At 58.6% G+C, this 23284-nt stretch overlaps 1 protein-coding gene across 1 annotated transcript in view; it reads left to right on the top strand.

Moving 5' to 3' along the window:
- The window catches only part of RAB11FIP5 (RAB11 family interacting protein 5), a 37625-nt gene that overhangs the window by 2686 nt on the left and 11655 nt on the right, over positions 1-23284 (top strand). The window contains exons 2-3 of the mRNA XM_053939916.1: positions 11815-12254; positions 13857-14541. Coding sequence (XP_053795891.1) covers positions 11815-12254; positions 13857-14541 — 1125 coding nt within the window. The remainder of the gene's footprint in view (positions 1-11814; positions 12255-13856; positions 14542-23284) is intronic.

Raw genomic sequence — 23284 nt, 5'->3', positions numbered from 1 at the left:
GGAAATGAGCACGGAAAACACGAGGGAAGCTCTCACCCTGTGCCCCGAGGGTGGGTGGCACCTCTGCAGCCTGGAGGGGCCACACTGGTTTTTGGAGGAGAATCCCAGGGGCTGGAGCTGGTCCAGCCAGGTGGGAGAAGGATCAGGGGGAGCTCAGGGGGGTTCTGGCTCTTTGGGAGCTTTGGAGCCAGCTCCAAAGTCTGGAGACAACTTTGGTCAGGAGGAAACTTTGAGTCCCAGATTAGAAAGAGCAAAACAAGCAGAGGCTCCCACCCACGGGGCTGGCCCTGCTGAGCCCAGCCAGGCCTGTGCTGGGGAGATAAGGGGGCTGAGGGGGAGATAAGGGGGCTGTGGGGCTGAGCCTCTGCCCCTTGCCTGCTTTGGGATCCCATCCTCGCCCTGCAGCCAGCTGGAGTGGGAGCCTGCTCCAGCAGAGGGTCCCTTGTCAGTGTGCTGACCTTGCTCTCATTTCCCTGCAGGTTTTTATTGCACAGAAACTTCAGCAGTGATAATTGTTATCCTTGTTTTGGGCTGGGTGGAAAATGTTCCGTCAAACTTGGACTCTTCCCCGGGAAGGGGAGGCCGGGGGTGTTTCCGAGCTGCCTCGTGCTGCTCAGCCTGGGCCGTTTCAGTGCTTTGCCAGGGGAAAATCAACTCCTGGAGTTGCACAAGAGCAGCCTGGGAGCTCTCATGGCCTTTTTGGGCATCCCAGGGTTTGTCCCACGCTCAGGCAGCTGCGGGGATCGGGCTTGGCAGGCAAAGCAAGCTCCGAGCATCATTTCCCTGTTTGCATTGAGCCTCTGTGCATGCAGAGAGCCCTGGGCAGGACCTCCTGGTCCTCACCTCCCTCCCCTGACCTGATCCAGCCCAGGAAATGAGGGATTTTTGGGAACTCACGAGGCAGCTGTTGCTTCTGCTTCTCAACATCCAGGAAATGCCCTTGGAGTCCCCCGTGGGGCTCATCCTGTGGGGTGGCAGCGAGCCAGGGACTGTCCCATCAGCTGGCACCTGGGAAAGCTGCGAGGGCATCCAGAGAAACAGGGCTCCCTCCAAGACTGGCTGGGTTTGCATGGAGTCAGAGAATCCCGGAGTGCTTTGGGTTGGAAGGACTGTAAAAGTCACCCAGTGCCACCCCTGCCATGGCAGGGACACCTCCCACTGTCCCAGGTTGCCCCAGCCTGGCCTGGGACCCTGCCAGGGATCCAGGGGCAGCCACAGCTGGGAATGCTCTGGGAATTCTAGCCCAGCCCCTCCCCACCCTCCCAGGGAGCAATTCCCAATATCCCACCTGTCCCTGCCCTCTGCAGGTGGGATCCATTCCCTGTGTCCTGCCCCTGTCCCTGCAGCCCTTGTCCCCATCCCTCTCCAGTGGACTTGGAGACCTTGCCCTTGGCCCAGGTGTGGCACCCCCTGGGTGAGCAGCATGGCAGGGGACACTGAGGGGGGACAGGAGGTGCCTGGGGACACCTGTGGGGCTGGACCTTGGGTCTCCCTGCCTGGGAACCCCACACACCCTTGATGTGCAGTGTGAGGGTGGGGCTGGTGGCAGAGGTTCAGGATTTCCTGGGCTGGCTAAGGCTAGCCCTTAGCTGCCCTTCCATCGAGGAACCATTCCCGTTTGCCTTCTGTCCCAGAGATCTCCCATGGACAGGGGAAGGGTTGGAGGTGAAGCAGGGAGCTGCCAGGGCTCAAAGCCCAGGGTTTGCAGTGCTGGGCTCTGGGTGTGAGGGCCAGTGGGTGCAGCAGGAGTCAGCATTGCTGGCTCTGCTTTTCCTGCAGTGACTTTGCACTTGCTCCCGACAGGGAACTCGGCTGGGGGAGTTGTTCCTTCTGCAGAATTAGCTCAGCTCGGACTTCCCCAAAGCCCTTCCGTGCTGCACTTCCCTCTTCTGGTTCCCCTTCCTGCCCAGCTGTGGGGCACCTGCTGCTGGGAGGGCTCGGGGGGGCTGCCAGGGGCTGGGGCTCTCCTCCCTCTCCACCAGCAAAGGACCTTGCCTTGGGCTGCCAAACTTTGCCAGCCAAAGTCCTTGAGGCCACCAGGGCTCCTCTGCTCCGTGTGGTGACGGAGGAGCTCCTCGGGGGAAAGGGACAGGGAATTCCTTGGGTTTGGGAAGAGGAGAGCAGAGAAGGAGCCCCAACACACACGGGCTGGGAGGAGGAGAGGGCTGGCCCAGAGGCTCTCCAAAGGGGCCCATCCTGCCCAGGGATGGCTGCTGCCCATCTGCTCAGTGTGTGGGACCTTGCAGGGGTGGGAAGCTCCCTCAGAGCCGAGGATGCTCCCAAATCCCTGCCAGGGCTCCCTCACTGAGCCCCACACCAGGCACTTGTCCCTTGCTGGACTGGTGGGACCCATCCCGTCCCCTCCTTGCTGTGGCTGTCTCTTCCCTGGCACTGTCCTCGTGTTCCCCCTGGCATGGACCCGCTCTCATCTCCTCCTCCAGCCCCTCTGGACCTCTGTCAGCCCAGGCTGTGCCTGTGCTGTGTCCCTGCCTCATTTAACAAAGATCAGGACAGCATTAGCAGTGCAGTGGGGGTGTGGCAAGCCTGCAGGCTCGGGGCTCTGCCATCTCCCTGTGACCTGGTGCTCCTTTTCATTCCCAGCCTGGCCTTGGCTCCTTGTGCCAGGGGAGATTGTCACACCCAGGCTGGAGCCCACTGTGCTCCCTGGGGAGCTGAGCCCAGGCCAAACCCCTGCAGCTCTGTCCTTGCACGGCTGTGCTTAGGCCGAGCAGAACCGGGGCGGGGAGGAAGCTGCTGCTCTGGGCTGGATTTGGGATGGGAGGTCTGCATCCAAGGGCAAAGAGCCCTTTTCCCTGTGGGCAGAGTGCCCAGCAAGGCTGGTGAGGGTCTGCGAGGTGGCCAGGAGCACCAGGGAGCTCCTGGGGTGCCCTGAGCTGGCATGGCTGGGGCTGAAAACGCAGCTCTGAGGCAGGAAACGCCCTGGCGCGTCGAAATGCTGCAGGGGAGGAGGGGCTGGCGCTGCCAAAAACTGGGTCAGGATGCTCTGCTGTGGGGGCACGGGGCACAGCCAGGGCTGGGGTGCCACCTGTGGTGGCCAGGATGGGATGGCACCCTTGGTGACCAGGATGGGACAACACCCTTGGTGACCAGCTGACCCCAGGCAAGCGTTTGCCCTGAGCTGGGAGCCCAGGTGCTCCACAGGGTGTAATTTTGCTCCTACCTGCCCAGCTAACCCCATTTTCACCCAGCTGCCATTGCTGGTTTAAGGAGTTTAAGGCCCTTGCTCTGCTCTCCTGCAGGAAAACTCTGCTTTTCTTGGTTTTTGAGATATTTGAGCAGTCTGCTCCCAGCCTGGCTAATCTGGCACGTTGGGTCTGGTGTGTCGGTGGCTGAGAGCGCTGCCCCATCACCCTCCACCGTCTTACACCCCACAAAGCTGCAGGTTTCTCGCTGTTTCACTTGGATTATCCAGGGCCCTGAGTGCCTCCAGCTGCAGGAAGCCTGCAGCAGCTGGGCAAAGCCCTGAGTCCTGCTGGTGCAGAGCTGCAGGGGCAGCTGGTGCTGTGCCTGTGCTCAGGAGCCTCCTGGGTGACTCCCTCCCTCCCTCCTGTCCCTCCAGAGCCTGGCTCAGCCCTTCCTGGCTGCCTGCTGAGCAGGAGGAGGGTGGGCTCTGCTCCCCTCCTTTTGGGGGATGCTCCTCCTGGTTCCTGGAGGAATCTGCTCGATGGTGGAGGAGTCCAGGGAAAAGCTGGCATCCTCTCCAGTGCCAGGTGGAAATGGCCTTCGAGCCACTGCTGAGCCCCTCTCTCTGTCTGGGGCCTGTCAGAGCCTGTGCCTGGCTGAGCTGTGCTCAGACCTGCCCTGGAATTCTCCTGCTCCATCAGAAGCCTGCCTGGGATGTGGGTTTGGCTTCCCAGCCCAGCCTGGGGTTTGGGAACTCCATCCCTGGAGCAGCATCCCGGGGGCTCCTCCCCAGCTCTGCATTTCCAGGGAGTCTCTTCCCTGACCAATCCACCGAGGATAAAGCAGAGGAGCCTGCTGCTGGGCTCAGGAGTCATTCCCTTTCCCCCCTTTTCATGTTTGACTCACTCCTGAGCATGGGTTGATGTGATGGATGAGCAATCCATGTGTGACCTGTTCCCAGAGTGGGTGTAGCTGCTGCTTTAGGCTGTGTGGAGCCCTGGCACTGGTGTCCCTGCCCTGGCACTGGTGTCCCTGCCCTGGCATTGGTGTCCCTGCCCTGGGGTTGGTGTCCCTCTCCTGGGGTTGGTGTCCCTCTCCTGGGGTTGGTGTCCCTCTCCTGGGGTTGGTGTCCCTGCCCTGGGGTTGGTGTCCCTGCCCTAGCACTGGTGTCCCTGCTCTGGCAGTGGTGTCCCTCTCCTGGGGTTGGTGTCCCTCTCCTGGCACTGGTGTCCCTCTCCTGAGGTTGGTGTCCCTTTGGAGAACAGTCATTCCCCAGCCTCTGGGTGCTGGTTCTGTGTGTTCACCTGCCATGGTGCCTCTCCCAGCTGGAAGTGGGAAGGATCCACAGCAAAGGGTGTTTCTCCTGAGCTCCCTGTGCCCTGGAGGGGCTGCCAGGAGCAGCTGCTCCCATGGAGCCTGTGCAGCAGCTCCTGGTGCTCTGCAGTCTCGCAGGGCTCGTGCTGCTTTAACTTTGGCTCTTGTGCCCAGGGCAGGGGATCAGCAGCGCTGCCAGTGCCACCTTGTCCCCTGCCTTGTGGTGTCCGGGCAGCTCAGGCCACTGGGTGCCCACGAGGGTGGTTTGCTGGGAGGCAGCTGGGAGGACACAAAGCCTGGGTGCTGTGGAGTGTGAGCAGGGCAAATCCAGCTGAGGTGATCACGTCCTGACTCCTGCTCTCGCTGTCCCCACTCATAAATGTTCCACGCTGTTTTACAGCTCCTTAAATCTTCCCTCCTTCCCCCTTTCCACCTGTCCATCCTGTGCTAGAGAAAAGCCTCAGATCCCAAAACAAAGTGGTTTGGGATGAAGCAAGTCCCTGTGCTCCCATGCCAGCACCATCCTGGTGACTCAGAACTCTTTTCCATCCCTGGCGTCTGTCCTGGTCCAAAAGCTGTCCCCTCCATGCCATCCCCCTGCTTGCCTCTGACCGTGCCAGGGTGTGCCCTGTCCCATCCCTGGGCACAGCCCCCAGCTGGGACACCAGCAGGGCTGGCTCTTCCCTGCTTTTCAGGCTGCTCCTGCCATCGAGTGCCACTGGAGTGCCAACATCTCTGTTCCTGGCCTGCGAGTGCTGGCATGAGCCCAAGTGCCAGCCCGAGCTGGGATTTTCTCAGCTGGGCTCCTGGTTGTCCCAGTGGGGCACCAGCACCATGCCCAGGGCTTCCTGCCCTTCCAGGCAGGAGCAGGGCTGGGCTGTTGGGTTGTGTGAGGAGCTGGGGTTGGTTCCTTCCAGCCCTTGTTTGTGAGCACTTCTGGGAAGAACATTTGGAGAGATGAACTTCCCACCTCAGCTGCTCCATCCGCAGGGGAATCAGCCTGTGTTTATTTTCCATCTGTGCTTTTAGCAGCTCGCAGGGATCACCTGGCAGGATCAGCCATCCAAAACCAACACGGGAACCAGCCCTGCAGAAAAGCTTCCCAGCACGGGCGGGGGAAGCTGGGGCGGGAACACGGAGCCAGACAAAAAAGCACAAAATTCCCCGGGGCTGGGTTGTTTTCCACCCTGTGCTTCCCCTCCCGGCTAGGTGAGCTTCCTCCTGGCGCAGCTGCCTCAGCTGCAGGCTCAGGGAAATGTCCCTGTGCCCAGAGGAGCTGGCCTCTCTTTTCCCTGGATTGGATCTCCGTGCCCTGCCCTGCTCTGTCCCTGTAGCAGCACAAGGGATCCTTGATTGAAGACTTGGGGCTCCTCTGGCCAGCCAGGCCGACCTTGCTGCAGGGATGAATCAGCAGGAAATGCCAGCCTGGAGCAGGCTGGGAAGAGCCTCTGGGCTGGGATGTGTCTGTGTCCCACTGCAGCTCCCAGCTGTGCAGGGCAGGAGGATTGCTGCTGCTTTAAGGTGAACCTGGCCCGCCCTGGCAGTGCTCAGTGCTTTTGGGAGGCTTTGGGGGAGCAGCTGAAGTGGAAGTGCTCCAGAAATGCTCCAGCTGTGCCTCCTTCCCTGGTGCATCCCTGAACCCCAGGGGTCCCCAAGGAACTTCACTCCCCCAGGAAACTCCCTGCTGGCAAAGCACTGGGACCAGTCTGAGAGGGAGACTGGAGGTCCTGGTGCCCAGGGTGTGCTGAGCAGGGCTGGTGGGGCACAGGAGGTCCAGCTGAGCTGGACCTTGGAGGGGAATCCTGGGGACCTCAACCAGAGCCATCAGAGGGCAAAGGAGATCCTTCCTGGAATTAACCCCTGTCCTCCTTGGGAATGACCCCAGTCCTCCTGGAATGACCCCTGTCCTGCTGGAATAACTCCTGTCCTTCTGGAATAACCCATATCCTTCTGGAATAACCCATATCCTTCTGGAGTAACTCCTATCCTCCTGGAATGACCCCTGTCCTCCTGGAATAACCCATATTTGCTGGAATAACCCATATCCTCCTGGAATGAGCCCAGTCCTGCTGGAATGAGCCCAGTCCTGCTGGAAGTGGAGCAGGGTGGTGCCCTGGCCGCTCTGCCTCGTGCTGCCTTGCTCTCCTGGTCTCATCCCAGTGTTCCGTGGCAATCCCAACCCAGTGGGCTGAGCTGGGATGTCCCCGGGCCTTTGGGGAGCTGCTGCTGGGGTGGGGCTGTGGCTGCAGGAGCTGCTTGCTCCAGAGGGGACGTGCAAGGGTCTAGGTGCTGGGGAACCTCACTCAGGGCTGGTGTCACCTTCCTGCTCCTGTGGGGGCTGGCTGGTCCTGCCCGTGCCATCCCCGGCTCCCAAAGCCCGGGAGGAGCTCACTGATGGGCAGTGAGCAGTGCCCAGGCGTTCCCCCTGCAGCTCCCAGACCACGGGAATGTTTCATGGGCCGGGGGTGTCCCCGTGCCCCCCTGGCCGGGACAAAGCACAGAGGGGAAGGGAAGGTGCCTGCCCTGAGCAAATCCATCCCATCCTCATCCTCCGCGGGGTCGCTCTCCCTCCTCAGCCCCATTGCCGTGCTCCTGCTTCCCCTCGGCTCGGCCCGGGATGCTGCAGGGCGAGGACAGCGGTGGTTTGGGAGCCTGGAGCTGCAGCAGCTCCGTGTCTGCTCCCCGGGCCTGATCCTGGCAGCAGCAAAAGCAAACAGAGCCCGGCTGCTGCCCCGGGACCGCTCCCTTGGTGGGGGGAGCAGAGGCATTCACGGGGTGCCTGCGAGAGCTGGGCTCTGCTCAGGAACCACGGTGACCCACAGGAGTGTGCACAGCCCCACGGTGGGGCCGGGGGCTCTGCCACACTGGGACACACTGGGAATGGGAGCTGCAGAGCCCCGTGGCTCAGCTGCTTCCCGGGGGCTGCAGCAGCTCCCCTTGCCAGGCACTTCTGGGAGGTTTCCTCTCTGCCCCAAGCCCCAGGGGCTGCAGCAGCTCCCCTTGCCAGGCACTTCTGGGAGGTTTCCTCTCTGCCCCAAGCCCCAGGGGCTGCAGCAGCTCCCCTTGCCAGGCACTTCTGGGAGGTTTCCTCTCTGCCCCAAGCCCCGGGGGCTGCAGCAGCTCCCCTTGCCAGGCACTTCTGGTGGAAGTTTCCTCTCTGCCCAGCCAGGATGAGTCGCTGCTTCCTTCCCCCCCAGCCTCGCCAGGCTGCTCCCCAGCCCCTTCCCTGCATGGATAACAGATGCTGGGGTCCCTCCCTCTGGGGATGCACCCCCAGCAGTGCTGCCTCTGTGCAGTGCCACAGGGAACAATAGACATTGGTTAGCAAAAGAGAATGTCCCCAGCCTGTGGCTTGTGCCTTCCATCTGGCTGGGGCTGCTCTCCCTGGAGGTGTCACCCTGGAGGTGTCCCTGGGCTCTCCATTCCCTGGGTGTGCCACCCTGGATGTGCCACTCTGGAGATGTCCCTGGGCTCTCCATTCCCTGGGTGTGTCACCCTGGAGGTGTCCCATGGATGTGTCCCATGGATGTGTCACCTGGAGATGTCCCTGTGCTCTCCATTCCCTGGAAGTGTCACCCTGGAGATGTCCCTGGGCTCTCCATTCCCTGGGTGTGTCACCCTGGAGATGTCCCTGGGCTCTCCATTCCCTGGGTGTGTCACCCTGGAGATGTCCCTGGGCTCTTCATTCCCTGGGTGTGTCACCTTGGATGTGTCACCCTGGAGGTGTCTCTGGGCTCTCCATTCCCTGGAAGTGTCACCCTGGAGGTGTCTCTGGGCTCTCCATTCCCTGGAGGTGTCCCATGGATGTGTCACCTGGAGGTGTCCATGTGTCAGCAAGGACATCAGCTGGCAGGGCAAGGGGCAGGAGCTGGGGGAAAGGAGCAGCTCCTGCTCCAGCTAAGGAGCAGAGGGTGCTGATCCAGGAGGTTCCATGCTCTGGGAAGCACATTGCACCTGTGGGGAGCAGGAGAAGGAGCACAGATGGGGACACGTCTCCTCAGCTGGGAGCAGTCCTGCTCCTGCTCCCCAGCAAAGGCTCTGTGGGGCTGGGACCCCCCAGACCTTGGGAGGGTCCCTCAGAGCGGGTGGCTGGAGGTGAGTGGCTTGTCCTGGGTGTCCTGTGCAGCGAGGGGCTGGATCCCAGGCCTCCCAATCCCCCCCCAGGAAGCAGATCCTTGTGGATCCTGGGGCTGGATGTGCTTGGCACAGCTCCCTCCATTCCCTGCTCCAGAGCTGACTGATGTAACCCAGTTCTGCTCCTTCAGACCTGGAAAAGGCATTTAATGTTTGTTTTCCAGGTGTGTTGTGTATTCCCAAAAAAACATCGTGTCCCTCTGGACTGGGTGGTCCCAGTCCAGAAACCCCATCCCAGGATTCCCCCAGGGCAGCTCCTGGAAGGAATTTGGGAAACCGAGGGCTGTGGGATGGGGTTCCTGGTGAAAAGCTGCTGTGGGAGTTCGTGTGTTGCTGTCTGGGACTTGCTCCCTCCCCGATCCTGCTGTCCTGCTGCATCCCAGGAGTTTGCACCTCCTGTTTCCACTGGGGCTGATTCATAAAAAACCCAAGCACACGAGATGGAGCAGCTGAATCCTCCTGTGCCATAAACCGAGAGCTCAGCCTAAAAATAGCCCCGTTGCCTGTTGGAGGTGTAGCCCCGACTGTTGATGAGGTCTTGGGAACCAAAACTAGCTCCTGGGCCCCAGCACCAGCAGAGGTTTTGCCTTGAACAGCTGCTTTTTGGAGCAGCTCAGGCTCAGCACCCGAATTCCCCTGGATGCTCCCAGGGATGGGAGATGCTGGGGGCACATTCAGGCTGTTCCAGCTCCTCCTGGGGAGCTCCTCCTGCCTTTCCCTGTGTGGATCCACCCAGCTTCTCGCTGTTTTTTTCCATGGGATGATGTCAGGTACACAACTCCTTTCAGGAGTTCTTTCTTTTTCCTGTGCAGTGATTCAGCCCCAGGCTCTCCTTCCCCAGCTGCCCTTCCCTGGTGAGCTGCTTCCAGCTCCTGCATTCCAGTGAAGAATGCACTGGGGGATGTTCCAGGCAGCCTTTTCCCCTCCAATCCTTTGGGAAGTGTTCTCCTGCTGCACCTGCTGCTACTCCCTGGCAGGGGCTCAGCTCCTTTTTCCATGGATTTTTTGTTTTTTTTTTCCTGCCTGGATATTTTCAAGCTGGCAACCTGAGCACTGAAAGTTTTGCAGTGGGCATTGGATGGGGCGGGATAAGTGAGTGGTGGGAATAGGAGTGGATTCACTGGGATTTCATTCAGCAAGTCCCAGGCACTGTCCCGCCTGCCTTTGTGTGGTGAAGGACCTGGGTGCTGCCAGCTGTGCTCCTGGGATGTTTATCAGGGAATGAGGGCGTTTTGTGCCCCCTTCGTGGGATCCCAAACTGGTTTGGGTTGGAAGGGACCTTAAAAGGCATCTGGTCCCACGGGCAGGGACGCCTCTCACTGTCCCAGCTCCTCCAAGGCCTGTCCAGCCTGGCCTGGGACACTCCCAGGGTGTGGTGCAGCATTCCCAGCCTTCCCAGCTCCTCCCTTCATCCACGCTGTGATAACTTCCCTGGCAGAAATTCAGGAGCTCCTGGAGGACACAATTCTATTTTTTTCCTCACCCTGGTGATTCCAGCATGGTCACTCCTGCCTCCATCCCATCCCATCCCATCCCATCCCATCCCATCCCATCCCATCCCATCCCATCCCATCCCATCCCATCCCATCCCATCCCATCCCATCCCATCATTTTCCTTCCCTAGTTGTTTTCTTCTCAGTGACTTCACTCTCCAAGTAGATGTAAGACACCACTGGGATTTTTATTTTCTGGGAGATTGTTAATGCATGTCAGAAGTGTCTTCACCTCCCATTGCTCCCAGGAAGCACAACGTGGAGAAACAGGATCTGTCCTGAGCCTGCAGCTTTCCTTGGGCCTTGTTAAGGGGAATTTTAATCAGAAATTCATTTAATACTTGGATCTGGGCAGGATCAGGGCCGTGGCTGTGCTGGGCTCGTGCTCATCCTGCTGCAGCTGCCCTGGGAAGTGGTGCCTGGGCTGGCAGAGGTGGGGCATCCCCTGGGGAGAGGGGGTGAAGTGATTTTTGGGAAGGAAGAGTTCCCTGTGTTTGGTGCTGCCCCGTTGGCGTGTGGGAATGGAGAACCAGGGGGTGGCTCTGGGCGTGTCTTTGCTCTGGTGTCCCCAATCCCAATCCCCGCTGGCAGGAGTCCAGACCCCTCTCCCATCCCCTTCCAGAGGCTGCTCCATGCCCTGCCAGCTGCCAGGCCATTCCCTGAGGGAGCATCAGCACCTAAAGGGTGGTTTTGCCTTGTGCAGTGAACAGTTTGGAGGCTTTTCCAGTGTTTCCCCATTTCCACGGGCAGCTTTGGAGCAAAGTCTGTGTTCCGGGTCCTGTGTGGGGTGGGACAGTGGGAAGCATTCCCAGGAATCCTCTGGAATCAGTGAGGCTTTGTGCTGGACATGGCCAATAGCTCCTTCTGGAGCTGCCACCATGAACCTGCTGTGGGAATGTGGGAATTGCCCCCAGATCAGCAACCTGGGAAGGGTGGGCTTGTGTTGGGTGGGGTTGGAAGTGCTCAGCAGCTGCTGCTGCCCCCAGAGAGCTCCTGGGATGCATCACCCTTTAAAATACTTGATCCAAGGACGCTTCCAGGCCACCCTGAGCGTCTTTGTTGGAGTGAGACACAGCAGGTCTGGCAGCAAGTTGATTTAATGGATGCTGTTGAGTTCCTTTGCCATTCTGGGTCAGTCTCTGCTGAGAGGATCCCTGAGTCACCGGCTCTGGGACATTCAAATCACGAGCACAAAACGCCGGTGGCTTTGTCTCCTTCCAAACAGCGCTCCCAGCTCTGCCTGGAGAATCACAGTGGTGTCTGGCAGGGGTCAGTGAGGTGGTGTTTTCCAGGTTATTCAGTGTCCGGGGTGAGGACGGGGATGGAGATGGAGCTGCAGGTACACCAGGGAGGGGTCAGGTCCTGTGTCACCTCCGTGGGGGCTGTTTGTGTCTCTGACTTGGGGTTTAGGTGATAGCTGGGACACTTGGCTTAGAATCCCAGCATCACTGAGGTTGGAAAAGCCCCCCTGGATCATCCAGTCCAAGCTGTGCCCAATGCCCAAAGCCCTGAGTGCCACATCCACTCATTCCTTGGACACCTCCAGGGATGGGGACTCCAAACTTCCCTGGGTAGTTCCAACATTTCCCAACCCCTTTCCCTGCAAAAACACATGCTGGAGAGCCCTGGTGCTTTCTGCCAGCCAGCACCATCTCCTCCAAGTTCTCCTGGCTTGCGCCTCTGGGAGATGACAGAGGGCCCTTTGCTTTTGTCCCCCCTCTGGCTGCAGGTGGCACAAGCTGCACTCCAAGGCTGGGAAGAAGGAGAAGGAGCGCGGTGAGATCCTGGTGAGCATCCAGTTCACCCGGAACAACCTCACGGCCAGCATGTTCGACCTGTCCGTGAAGGACAAGCCGCGCTCGCCCTTCGGGAAGCTGAAGGACAAGGTGACGGGCAAGAAGAAGTACGACCTGGAGTCAGCCTCTGCCATCATCCCCAGCAGCATGGGAGCCCTGGACATGGAGGACGACTTCGAGCTCGGGGGCAAGAAGTCCAAAATCAAGGGCTTCTTCCTGAAGAACAAACTGCGCAAGTCGTCCCTGACGCAGTCCAGCACTTCCCTGGGCTCCGACAGCACCATCTCCTCTGCCAGCCTGAGCCTGGCAGCCAACGTCCCCGAGGCGGCCAAATCCCCGAGCAGACACGGCAGTCTGTCCACAGAGCGCCCTGGTAAGAGGATCAGGGATAATCCCCCCAGTGCTCCCCTTCCTTTCTTTGCAAGGGACTGCTGAGACCTCCTCGCAGCTCTCTTAACTGACTGCTTACCCAGCACACAGTCAGGGAATTGTGGAAGTGGTTTTTCCAGTTCCGGGAATGTGGAATGTGGGATTGGTTCGGTTGGAAAAGCCCTCCAGGATCGTGGAGTCCAGCTGTTCCCTCAGCACTGCCAGGGCCACCACTCACTGTGTCCCAGGTGCCACAGCCACCGGGCTTTGAAATCCCTCTGGGGATGGGCACCCCACTCATATTCCTACATATTCCCATGTAGGAATATTCCCAGTGCCCACCCTGAGGCTCCCCTGAGGCCATTCCCTCTCCTGCTGTCCCTGTTCCCTGTTCCCAGCCCGACCCCCCCGGCTGTCCCCTCCTGGCAGGAGCTGTGCAGAGCCACAAGGTCCCCCCTGAGCCTCCTTTGCTCACTAAGAGGTGACGTCCTGCACAGCCCCCCGAGACCACCTGTGTGCTGGCACTGGGGTGTTTGCCAGAGCGGGAGGAACATCCCAGATTTTGCCTTTCCATGCCTGCACCACGAGCTCCCAGGATCTGAGGGTTCTTGAGGGCTGTTCCTTTCAGCCCCTCGGAGCAGTCCCTGCCAGGAGGGCCCTGCCTGGGCTGGGCTGGGCTGGGCTGGGCTGGGCTGGGCTGCTGGCCCTGCCCTGGGTCACTGCTGTCTCTAATGAGCCGCCTCCGGCTCAAACGGGGCAGGCTCCGGTGATTAAAACAATCTGAGCTCTTGGCACTCCCAGGGCAGTCATTTACAAACAAAAAAGGGCCCTTGTAGGGAATTAATTCTCCCTTGGAAACAAATTCATCATTAAATGGTTCAGTTGGCTGAGACAGCACATTGCCAGGTTGGGTGGGAGTCCCCGGGGAGGCCGTGTGGCTTCTGCTGGTGACGTTCCATCGTCCTTGGGATGAACCTTCCGACTACTGGGAGCTTCCCATGGCAGGGGGTTGGAACTGGGTGACCTTTAAGGTCACTTCCAGCCCAAACCATTCCACGATTCTGTGAAGGAAGCAGCATCTCCAGCTGGGAGGGGCGAGCAGCTGTCGGTCCTCCATGACTTTTACCCCCAAAAATTGGCAGTAGCCACGAGGTCATAGAATCACAGAATTGTTAAGGTTGGAGAAGATTTTTCAGATGATCAAATCCAACCCTGAAGGCAGTGGGAGGGAGATGCAGGCACTGGACCCTCCTGGCTTGTCACACACCGTGGCCCCATCACCTCTTGTTCAGTGCAAACTCGTAAATCACATGGAAGCTTTAAAACCCTTTAGGGAGCTTCTGAGGAGTTCCTTGCATTTTTTATCAGGCTCAGATCCTCTCAGACAATGGGTTTGTCATCTTACAGAGCCTCCTCTCGGGGTGCTCCCCTGCTGTGCTGGGGGACAGTTTTGTGTCCCCTGTGTGGCCGCGCACCGGTGAGCTGTGCTTTGCATTTCCAAGAATTTAATGATAATCCCACGGCAGGGATGATTTCCCAGCTCTCTTTGGTGCTTGCGGGTGGAAGATAAGCGTGGCCTCACCTGTTGTGTGTTTTGTCCCCGCAGTGAAGGAGCTGACCCACAAGCGAGCGTTCAGCGACGACGTGTCCCAGGTCAGCCCCGTGCTGGAGCCCAAAGCCCCGCAGAGCCCCGGGCCAAAGAAGGACCCCGTGTCCCGCTCGTCCCTGTGCATCAACGGCAGCCACGTGTACGGGGAGGAGGCAGCCCCCAGGAACCCGCCCGCCTCTGCCCCCCTGCCCGTGCCCCGCAGGCAGGACGAGGCTTTCGGCTTCACCCCCCTGCACCCCGACCCCCACCAGGCGCCCTGGGGGCTGGGCAGCCTGGAGAGGGCCCAGCAGAGGGACGAGCCCAGGTTCATCCCGTCCCCTCCCAGCCTGGCCCTGCAGGAAGAGCTCAAGGTGTCCACCAAGGCCGTGACCCTCAGCAACCACCTGGGCAGGGCCAGGATGGAGGAGAGCCATCGCCTGGAGGGCAAACCCACGCAGGCCGCGGCTGCCACGGGCTCCTCCGCGGAGCCAGCCAAGGACAGGGCGCCCGAGGACGCCAGGAAGGAGGACAAGAAAGCCAAGGGAGGCTTCTTCCACCACGGGGGCACCCGGAGCGACGCGGCGGGCAAAGGCCAGGGGGACAGAGGGACCCCCGTCCACGCCTCGGCCGCGGGGGACGAGAGGAGTAAGAGCAGCGGCTGGTTTGGGTCCAAGGAGCCCAAAGAGTCCCCTCAGAAACCCAGGTCAGTGGAAGGGGGTGTGGAGGTCCAGGCTGGTGGTTCCTGCCCCAAATTCCCGTCTCCAGCGGCTCCTGGGTGCTCCTGGGAGTGCCCAGGCGAGGGCAGAGCAGGGAAATGCTTCCTTCCTCTTAAATGTCTCCAAGGGAAGGGGATTCTCCTGGATCCTCTCCTGGCTTCTGCCAGAAACCACCTCTGCTGGATGTGGGATGTGTTTTCCTCTCAGGGAAGGGAGGGATCCCCTCCATGGAGAGGTTTCCCTCTGCTGAGGTGAGGCTCAGTGTGGTCACACCAAGTGGCTCTGTGGCTTCAAAATACAGATTCATTATCCTTTAATGAGCTAAAAAAGCTTCCCTGGCAGTCAGGCTGGGATGTGGGATACTGGGATTTGTAATCACATTCTCGTTTTGAGCCCCACACCCCCCTACAGGGTCTGGTCAGGGCGCAGCACTTTGGCTACATGAGATATCATGAATATTCCCAAAGTAACTAATCCCAACCCTGCTCTTTCCTCTTCCCATCCCACCCAGCCTTCCCTTCTCCCAGTTACCAATCTCTAACTGTTCTTTCTTTGTGTGGTGATTCATCCCTCCAAGTCCTCGGGGTTTGTGATGTTTGTGCTGTTCCTGTGAGGAATTTATCACCCGTGTCCCCCCCTCAGCCCCTGGAGCTGAGCTGGCAGTCCAGAGGTCGAGGGTGGTGTCAGTGAGAGGCAGGAAGTGGGGTTAAAATCAGCCAGAGAAAACATCCAGCACTCAGAGCTGGGCCAGTCTGCAGCCTTGGTTTATTAGAGGGATTTTCTAATCTGGGCTGACTTTAACCTAATTTATTAAGCAGAAGGATTTGAGTTCAGTCTGAGCCTCCTTTATTGAAGAGGGCACTCCTGGTTTATTCCACATAGCCTGGCTCCCACATGGGTCAAACTTGGGAAGGGATGAGCACATCCCTCAGCACCAGCCCCAGAATTGCTGCTTTCCACAGGAAGGTGTCATGCCCTTGGTGGCCTTGGGGCAGAGCTGGGGACACTGGGACAGGCAGGAGCTGCTCCCCTGGGTCAGGAGCATCAGGAATATCCCATCCCACAAGGCTGGAGCTCAGTCCCACAAAGTCCATCACTGGCAAGGAGCAGGCAGGATGTGGGAGCTCTGCCCTATTCCAGCAGCAGGAGAGACAAGTGTGAGGTCTGGGGGCTGCTGTGCTGCATCCCTGGCATTCCCTATCCCTGGAAGTGTCCAAGGCCAGGTTGGATGGGGCTTGGAGCACCCTGGGATGGTGGAAGGTCCCTGTCCATGGCAGGGGTGGAATGGGATGGGCTTTAAGGTCCCTTCCAGCCCTCACCATGCTGGGATTCTGTGATTCCCAGGAGACTCAAAGCCCTGGCAGTGGTTTGGTGTCACATCCCAGGGCAGGATTTGTGCATGAGCCTGAAGGACTCCGGTCTCTGCACCCTGTCCTTGAGGAAGGACAGAGTATTCCCACTCAAGATATTTCTTTGATTTTTTCTTTCTAATTTTGGGATAAGAAACCTGCTGGTTAAGGCCTAGAATAAAAAAAAATCAAGGCTTAAAAATCCTGCTGGATCCAGGTAGTGACTCCACAAGGCAGCCAGGGAAGCAGGGATGGGATGGGATGGGATGGGGTGGGATGGGATGGGATGGGATGGGATGGGATGGGATGGGATGGGATGGGATGGGATGGAGCTGCCCTCGGCATCTTTCTCTGGGGCCTTTTCCTTGGGAAATGGGTGAGAAGCCAGCAGTTTTTCCCCTGTTGGCAGTCCTGGGAAGGAGGCAGGCAGGGATGTCAGATGCAGCTGGAATTCAGCTCCTTGTCCATCCAACCCGGGGAATAATCACCAGGAGTGCCCCATAACTGCTGCTTTCTGACAGCTCCCTGCCTCCCTGGACTCATTCCCAGCGTTGCTCCTTTCCCAGAGGGTTCCACTCCATGGGTTTGTTTAAATCCCCTTCAGTGCTCGCAGTTTAATCTCAAGCTCAGCCAGAGCTGAGCTTTGCTCAGAGCTGCCTTCACAAGGACTTTGTCTTGTGAGGAGAGACTTGGGTGAGCTGTGTGGCAGCAGCTCCTCTGGCTGGGGTTTTCTCTCCCAAAACCAGGAATGGATTCCAAGCAGCACGAGCTGCAGGGAAGGAATTCACAGAACCCCTTTGGGCTGGTTGGGAACATCTGAGTGGGCTTTAAGTGCAGTTTGCAATTGAGAATGGGAAATAATGAGCTTCAACTGGAGGGGGGGGGGGTTGAGAGGAGGAGCTGGGAGAAGTGGCTCCTGGAGGATGGGGAGATGCTGGAGCTGCCTGGCTGGGAAGGGATTTCTCCCTCCCAGTGTCCAGGGATTTGGCACTGGGATAGCTGAGAACCTTTGGGGAACATTACAGGAATCATTTGGTGACTGAGGCTGATTTGCTGCAGAAAGGCCCTCACAGGGCCAGGGCTTGTCTCTGCCCTGCTTTTCCCAGTGCTTCAGTTTTCCTGGCCATTCATTAGGACATCATTACCCATTTTAATTATACAGAACTGACTTCTCTACTTTTATATACACTGAACGACCTCCTGGACCAAGCTGGCGATTCAGGTCAAAGCTGTGGAAGAACTTTTAGGTCTTGGTGGCTTCAAAGTGCCAGAGGGCAGGGTCAGATGGGGTCTTGGGAAGGAATTCCTGGCTGGGAGGTTGGGGAGGGGCTGGCACAGGTGCCCAGAGCAGCTGTGGCTGCCCCTGGATCCCTGGCAGTGCCCAAGGCCAGGCTGGGGCTTGGAGCAGCCTGGGACAGTGGGAGGTGTCCCTGCCATGGCAGGGGTGGCACTGGGTGGGATTTAAGGTCCCTTCCAGCCCAAACCATTCCAGGTTCTCTGGTCTCTGGGGGTTCTCTGGTGTCCATTTGTGGCTGTTCAGGAGCAGTGTCACTCCTAGAGCTGAATTAACCCTTGCTCTGGAGAGAAGCAGCCTCTGAACTGAGCAGTTTGAAGTCTTGGCTTACTTGCAGAAAGGGCTTTTTCCCTCCTGCTCTCCTGACTCTGGATATTTCAGCTTTGTGGCTTCTGCCAGCAGCACCTTCTCAGCTGTTTGGCCACTTTGCATAGGCCAAGTTTAACCCAGAGCTGAACGTGGTGAGAAAGCATCAAAATCAGTCACTTTGCCAGCCCAGAAGCCTCAGCCTGTAATTAGTTAAAAGGTCTGTAATTAGAAGGAGGTTTGAGTTTGCCTGCAGCAAAGCCCAGCCTGGCACAGCTCATCTTTACCCACTTGCTCTGCCAAACACACCCTTCCCAAAATAAGGAGCTGCTGCTTTGGGCTGGGTTTAACTTGATAAAGCTTTACAAAGAGGGTTTTGTTGTGTGCTGGGTGGGTTTTGCTGAGCCCTCAGTGTGGGAGCTGGCTCTGCAAGCCTGTCTCTGCTCTCACTGGGGACAGAACTGGGCATTTCTTATTTACACCCTGTTTTCCCTGATTCTTCTCAGGGAAGCAGGTCCCAAAGGCTTTGATCATCATCCCTGGCTTTGCTAATCCCTGGGAGCTCCAGGCTTTGATTCTGGAGGGGATGGGAGCAGTAGGAAGATGGTGTTTGCTCTTTGGAGGCTGCATAAAAGCCTGGTTGGGGGTTGTTGTTTTGAATGTCAGTGGTTAAGGGTTGTGGTAAGGAAGAAGCTCAGCAGGTTTATTTGAGGCAAAGCCTGGGGCTGAAACAATCCTTTACATGTTTCCAGGGTTTCCTCCAATGTTATCAGAGCTCTGCAGCTCCTGCTTCCTGTGGAGAATCCTGATGATAAAATGGGGCTGCATCTTAGGCCTGGCAACAGGAGAAAGAGGAAATTCTGCTCTGTCCTATAAAAACAGGGGCATCAGTTCCATTTTCAGGTTCAAGCCCCTTCCCAGAGTCCTTACCCTTGGATCCAGCAGAGAGGCCAAATACTGATGACTCAGTTCCTCCCCGTTCCTCGTGTGCTCCTAAAAAGTGCCTTTGCTAAGGGCTGGGAATGGGAGCAGGCTGGGAATGGGTGGAGCAGAGTCCTTGGCCAGGCTGGCAGGGCTGGGATGGAGCATGGAGGCTGTGGCAGCCCCTCCAAAGGCAGCAGGACTCCGAGAGCAGAGCCTGGCAAGAGGCAGAGACTGAGGAAGAGGGAGATGAAGGCCATGGTGTGAAAGCAGAGCGTTGTGGCTAACAGGGATGAACCCACGGGAGCCCTCAGGGTCCCAGCTCTGGCACAGGGATTGTAGCCAGGAGAGTGCAGCTCTGCCCCTGCCTTGGAGCAGCCCCAGGGATGGAGTGGGATCAGTGAGAGGAGCCTGCAAGGCTGGAAAATGGCTCTTTGTGCTGCTGAGCCTGCCTTTCCCAGGGGTGGGCACGAGGCAGGATGGGGAGCTGGATCCAGAGCTGGCACCAGCTCAGCCCTGATGTGCTCTGGAACCGTCCAGGAAAAGCACAGCCCCACTCCCACTCCTAAAAGTGGGAATTGGGGCTTGAAGTTTGCATCTTCCTGGGTTCCTTGCTGCCCAGATCTCTACTAATTTTTGAAATTTGAAACACCAAATGGATGAAATCCCCATCCATTTGAATAGGGATGATGGACAGGTGAGGCCCAAGGGAAGAGCAAAGTGGTTATTGCACAGATAACTATTATAGATAATTTATGAATTGTTACAGGTGATTTATTAGAGAGAAATCCAGTCCTTCCACCTCTGGAATTCCTATTTAAAACTCATTCCCTGACTCCTTCCCTCTGGTGCTCCCACCCTGTACAAAAATGTCCTGGGCTGCTGTTCCCATCTCTGCCCAGCCCCTTCCTGCACAATTCCTGCCGTGCCAGCCCTGCTCAGGTCGGTGGGAGGAGATTCCTGACCCCTGCCAGCTCTGAAGCTGCTGCAGGGTGCTCCAGCACCTCGACCCTGTGCTTTTGCACCCAAGGGAGCCCTGTCAGTGGGAGAATGGGGCCAAGAGCAGCTGGGGAGTGGCACACACGGCACATCCCCGGATCCAGCCCTCCCAGGAGGGATTTCCCCTTGAGCTGCAGCACATCAGGGCTGGGTCCATCCCTGCCCTTCCCAAAGTGCTGCTTCTGCAGCGCATGTGCTGTTCTCTCCTGGTGCTGCAGAGCCCCCCACGCTCCTGCAGCCAGGCTGGGCACTGCAGAGCCCTGTCCTCAGCCCGAGCTCCAGCCTGGGATCCGCAGGGAGAAATCTCCCTGCGCTGAACAAGCTGTTTCCAATAGACTTTTTCCATCAGGGGGTTGCTCAGCAATATTTTATTTCCTTTTTTTTTTTATTGCTGCGAGGCTCAAAGGCGTCTGTGAAGTGCTGCCAAACAAATAAATGAGGGCAGGGAGGTACCCGAGATTTATTTTGGCTGGCGGAGCTGTGTGCTGGGAATGGGAGGGGAGGAGGAGGAGGAGGAGGAGGAGGAGGAGGAGGAGGGTGAGTCAGCGTTTCAGTGCTGCACAGAGCTGCTTCCATCAGGCAAGTGTAGGTTTCCCTCTAGAGGAACCTGCCGTGCTCCACTTGTGCTTTCACCCAGCACTTGCAGCATCCTCCTCGCTCAGGGGGAGCTTCCTCCCTCAGGGAGGGTGGGGAAGGGCCTTTGGGGCAGAGCAGGGCTCCTGCCAGCGCCGGGCTGGTGGCCAAAGCAGGGATGTTCCTCCCAAGGAACGGGCTTGAACGGTGCCGCTGCACTTTGAAATCCCCGTGGAAAGTCACAGATTCTCCAACGGCCTCAGGCTGTGCCAGGGGAAGGTCAGGTCGGATAGTGGGAAAATCTCTTCCTGTAAAGGTTTGTCCAGCCCTGGCACGGCTGCCCAGGGCAGGGGGGGAGTTCCCATCCCTGGAGGGCTTTAAAAGCCCTGTGGATGTGGCACTTGGGGACCTGGGTCAGTGGTGGCCTGGGAAGTGCTGGGGGTGGTTGGGGTCGATGGTTTTAGAGGGCTTTTCCAACCTAAACATTCCATGGTGCTTCTGCCTGGAATTTGCAGCCAAGAGCCCCTGAGCAAACCCCAGTGGGTCCCAGCAGGAATGGGGTTGAGAAGCAGAAAGGAAATTTCCACAATGGAGCTGAAGGAGGAAAATGAGAATCCAGCAAAGATGGATTCAAGTTCTGTCTTTATCTATTTAGCCAATATCAGCAGGTCCAGCACCTCATGAGCCCCACCAGGACTCTACAAGGCCTGCAGGGACAGGACCCGGGGAATGGCTCCCACTGGGAAAGGGGAGATTGGGCTGGGATCTTGGCAAGGAATTGCTGGCTGGGAGGGTGGGCAGGGGCTGGGCTGGAATTCCTAGATTCGCTGTGGCTGCCCCTGGATCCCTGGCAGTGCCCAAGGCCACGTTGGACACTGGGGCTGGAGCACCTGGGACAGTGGGAGGTGTCCCTGCCATGGCAGGGGTGGCACTGGGTGGGATTTAAGGTCCCTTCCAATGCAAACCATTCCATGATGACCTGGGGAATGAAGACAGGATCATCTCAGGGGTTTGAAGAGGCCTTGAAGCTGTTCCTGCACCTGTGCAGGTGGGGATTGGTGCAATTCCAGGTGCCTGGGCAAGGGGCTGCTCTGGCATCAGCCACCCCTGAGGAGGGAACTTCACCCACTCAGCTTCTGGCAGCTGGCACGGTCGTTAGCAGCCAGTGCTCGTTAATCAGTGCAGCTGATTAATGCTCTGCAGCCTTTTGGAGCTGGGGCACAGCAGAGCTGGATCAGGCCCTGGCTGCTCTTACTCAGCACAAAGGATGGATCTCGGTCTGGAGCAAACATGGAAGCAGTGCCAGCAGGACAAGCAGAGGTGGGGCAGGGCCATGTGCCCCTTGCAGCCACCCTGGGATCGTGGTGGTCGGACCTTGTCACCTTCCCTTGTCACCTTCCCTTGTCACCATCACTCTCCAGCTGGGAAGGAAAATTTGCCATGGTGTGCCCTGTTTAAATCTATTTGTGGACGTTGTGAACTCATCCAGCTGAGGGGTCAGGTACTGAGCAGTGCTCTCCTCTTCTGGGGAGCTTAAATTCGAGGGGGATTAGGGAAAAGGGTCCAACCCTCCGCTGATCTCCGGGCTGGGAATGTGGAGAGGTTTCTCTCCACTCAGAGAGTGGCTGCCAGGCTGGAGTGGTTTGTGCCTCAGGGTCCATCAGCTTCTCCCAGAACTTCTGGAGACTTTTGAGTGCTCAGCAGAGCTCAAAACCCCCGGGAGGAGCTGGGCTGCAGCTGCTGGCTGCTCCTGGCAGTTCCTGGCTCTTCCTCCCCGGGCCAAGCAGAAGAGGACACGGAGCAGGGCGGGGCTGCGTGGGGACCAGGCTGGGCACGGCCACCACCGCTGCTTGTGACAGCAGGAGAGGGCACCCAGAGCTGTCTGTGCCCCAAAGGCAGCTGCAGCTTGGAGCCAGGATGAAGGGGTCGAGGCTTTTCTTTGTCCCCGGGTTGCCAGGTCTCTTCAGTGCTGTCCCACGGGTGCTGGAGCAGAGCCAGGAGTGTTCCCTGCCCCCAGACTGGCATGGGGGACTTTGGTGGCATGGATGGCTTCAATGGGCACTTTTCCAAGGAGCTGCTCAGAGGAGGATGCGGGAAGGGGCTGTGGAGCTGCCAGGAGTGGGAGCAGGGGGTGCCCTTGGTGGGGGCATCACTCCTGGGCCGAGGTGCTGCCAGCCCAACGCCCTCCCTGCTTTGGGACCGACCAGCTGCACCATCACCAGCGTCAGCTTTTGCCTCAAGATGGCATTTTGTGCTTTAAGATGTGTCTGAGGCGTTTGGTGGATGCACAATAACATGGAAATGGTTGTCCAAGCAACTCTGTGATCTTGCAGTGCCGCCTGCAATCCCTCCCAGCAGCTGGGCAGGGAAATGCCAGGGTGTAGCCCCAGGGCTGGACATACCCTGGGCACCTTGGCAAAGCAATTCACTTATTCCTTCCTCTTAGACCTTGCTGTGCCCAGAGCTGGCTGATCCATGCCCCTATTTCTCCCCAGCCAAGACAGGAACTCTCTGGAGCTCTCTGGTGCAGGAGGCATCAATCCCATGGGATCTCTTATGGGGCAGGGCCAGGTGCCCCTGTCCTGGGGATGGGATTGCTCCTCCCAAGGGTGAGGCAAGGGGATGGGCCCAGGAGGAGGGAGTGGCAGTCAGAGCACCAGATGGATGTGGGGTGTCCACGGCACACCCCCCCTTTGTGATGTGAAAACCTCTGAGCCTGGTGAGTCTCCTCGGGGCGGTGACTCCACACTGCAAGGAAGATCAATGAAATCCCAAAGAAAGGCCCCTCAGTCCTGCTTGAACAGGCAGCAGGGTGCTGTCAGCTTCCCTTGGGGTGAGATTCTGAATTCCAGGTGTGCTGAATCCCTTCCACCTTGGGATCCCCCGTGGGCTTTCAGGCATCTCGGGATCTGGGGCAGAAGTGATGTGACAAGGGGCACGTGGGAGGCAGGGCAGAGTCCAGAGTGGGGACAGGGCCCTGTCCTGGCCACGTGCTCCTTCCTGCTGGGCTCTTGTTCCTCGGCCTCCCTCAGCCCTGTCCCTCCCTCCTGAGCAAGCGTGAGCTCCGTGTGTGCTCCCGTCCTGGTCACGCTGGCAAACCAGTGAGGAGGCACTGGGGTGAACTGGGAAAGACTCCTCTGTGTGCCTGCACTGGTTCAAGTAACCCTGATCCAAGGGCTGCTCCTCGTGCTCCAGCTGCCCTGGGTGCCACCAGCACCGGGACAAACTCTCCGGGCGAGTCCTGGGGCTGCAGGAGGTGGGGAAACCTCTCTGGCCTCTGGGCGTGCC

The sequence above is a fragment of the Vidua chalybeata genome, chromosome 4 (genome assembly GCF_026979565.1).
Source record: "Vidua chalybeata isolate OUT-0048 chromosome 4, bVidCha1 merged haplotype, whole genome shotgun sequence".
In the NCBI taxonomy this organism is placed as follows: Eukaryota; Metazoa; Chordata; class Aves; order Passeriformes; family Viduidae; genus Vidua; species Vidua chalybeata.
Note: the sequence above shows the minus strand (reverse complement) of the source record. Positions and strands in the feature narration are given on the sequence as shown.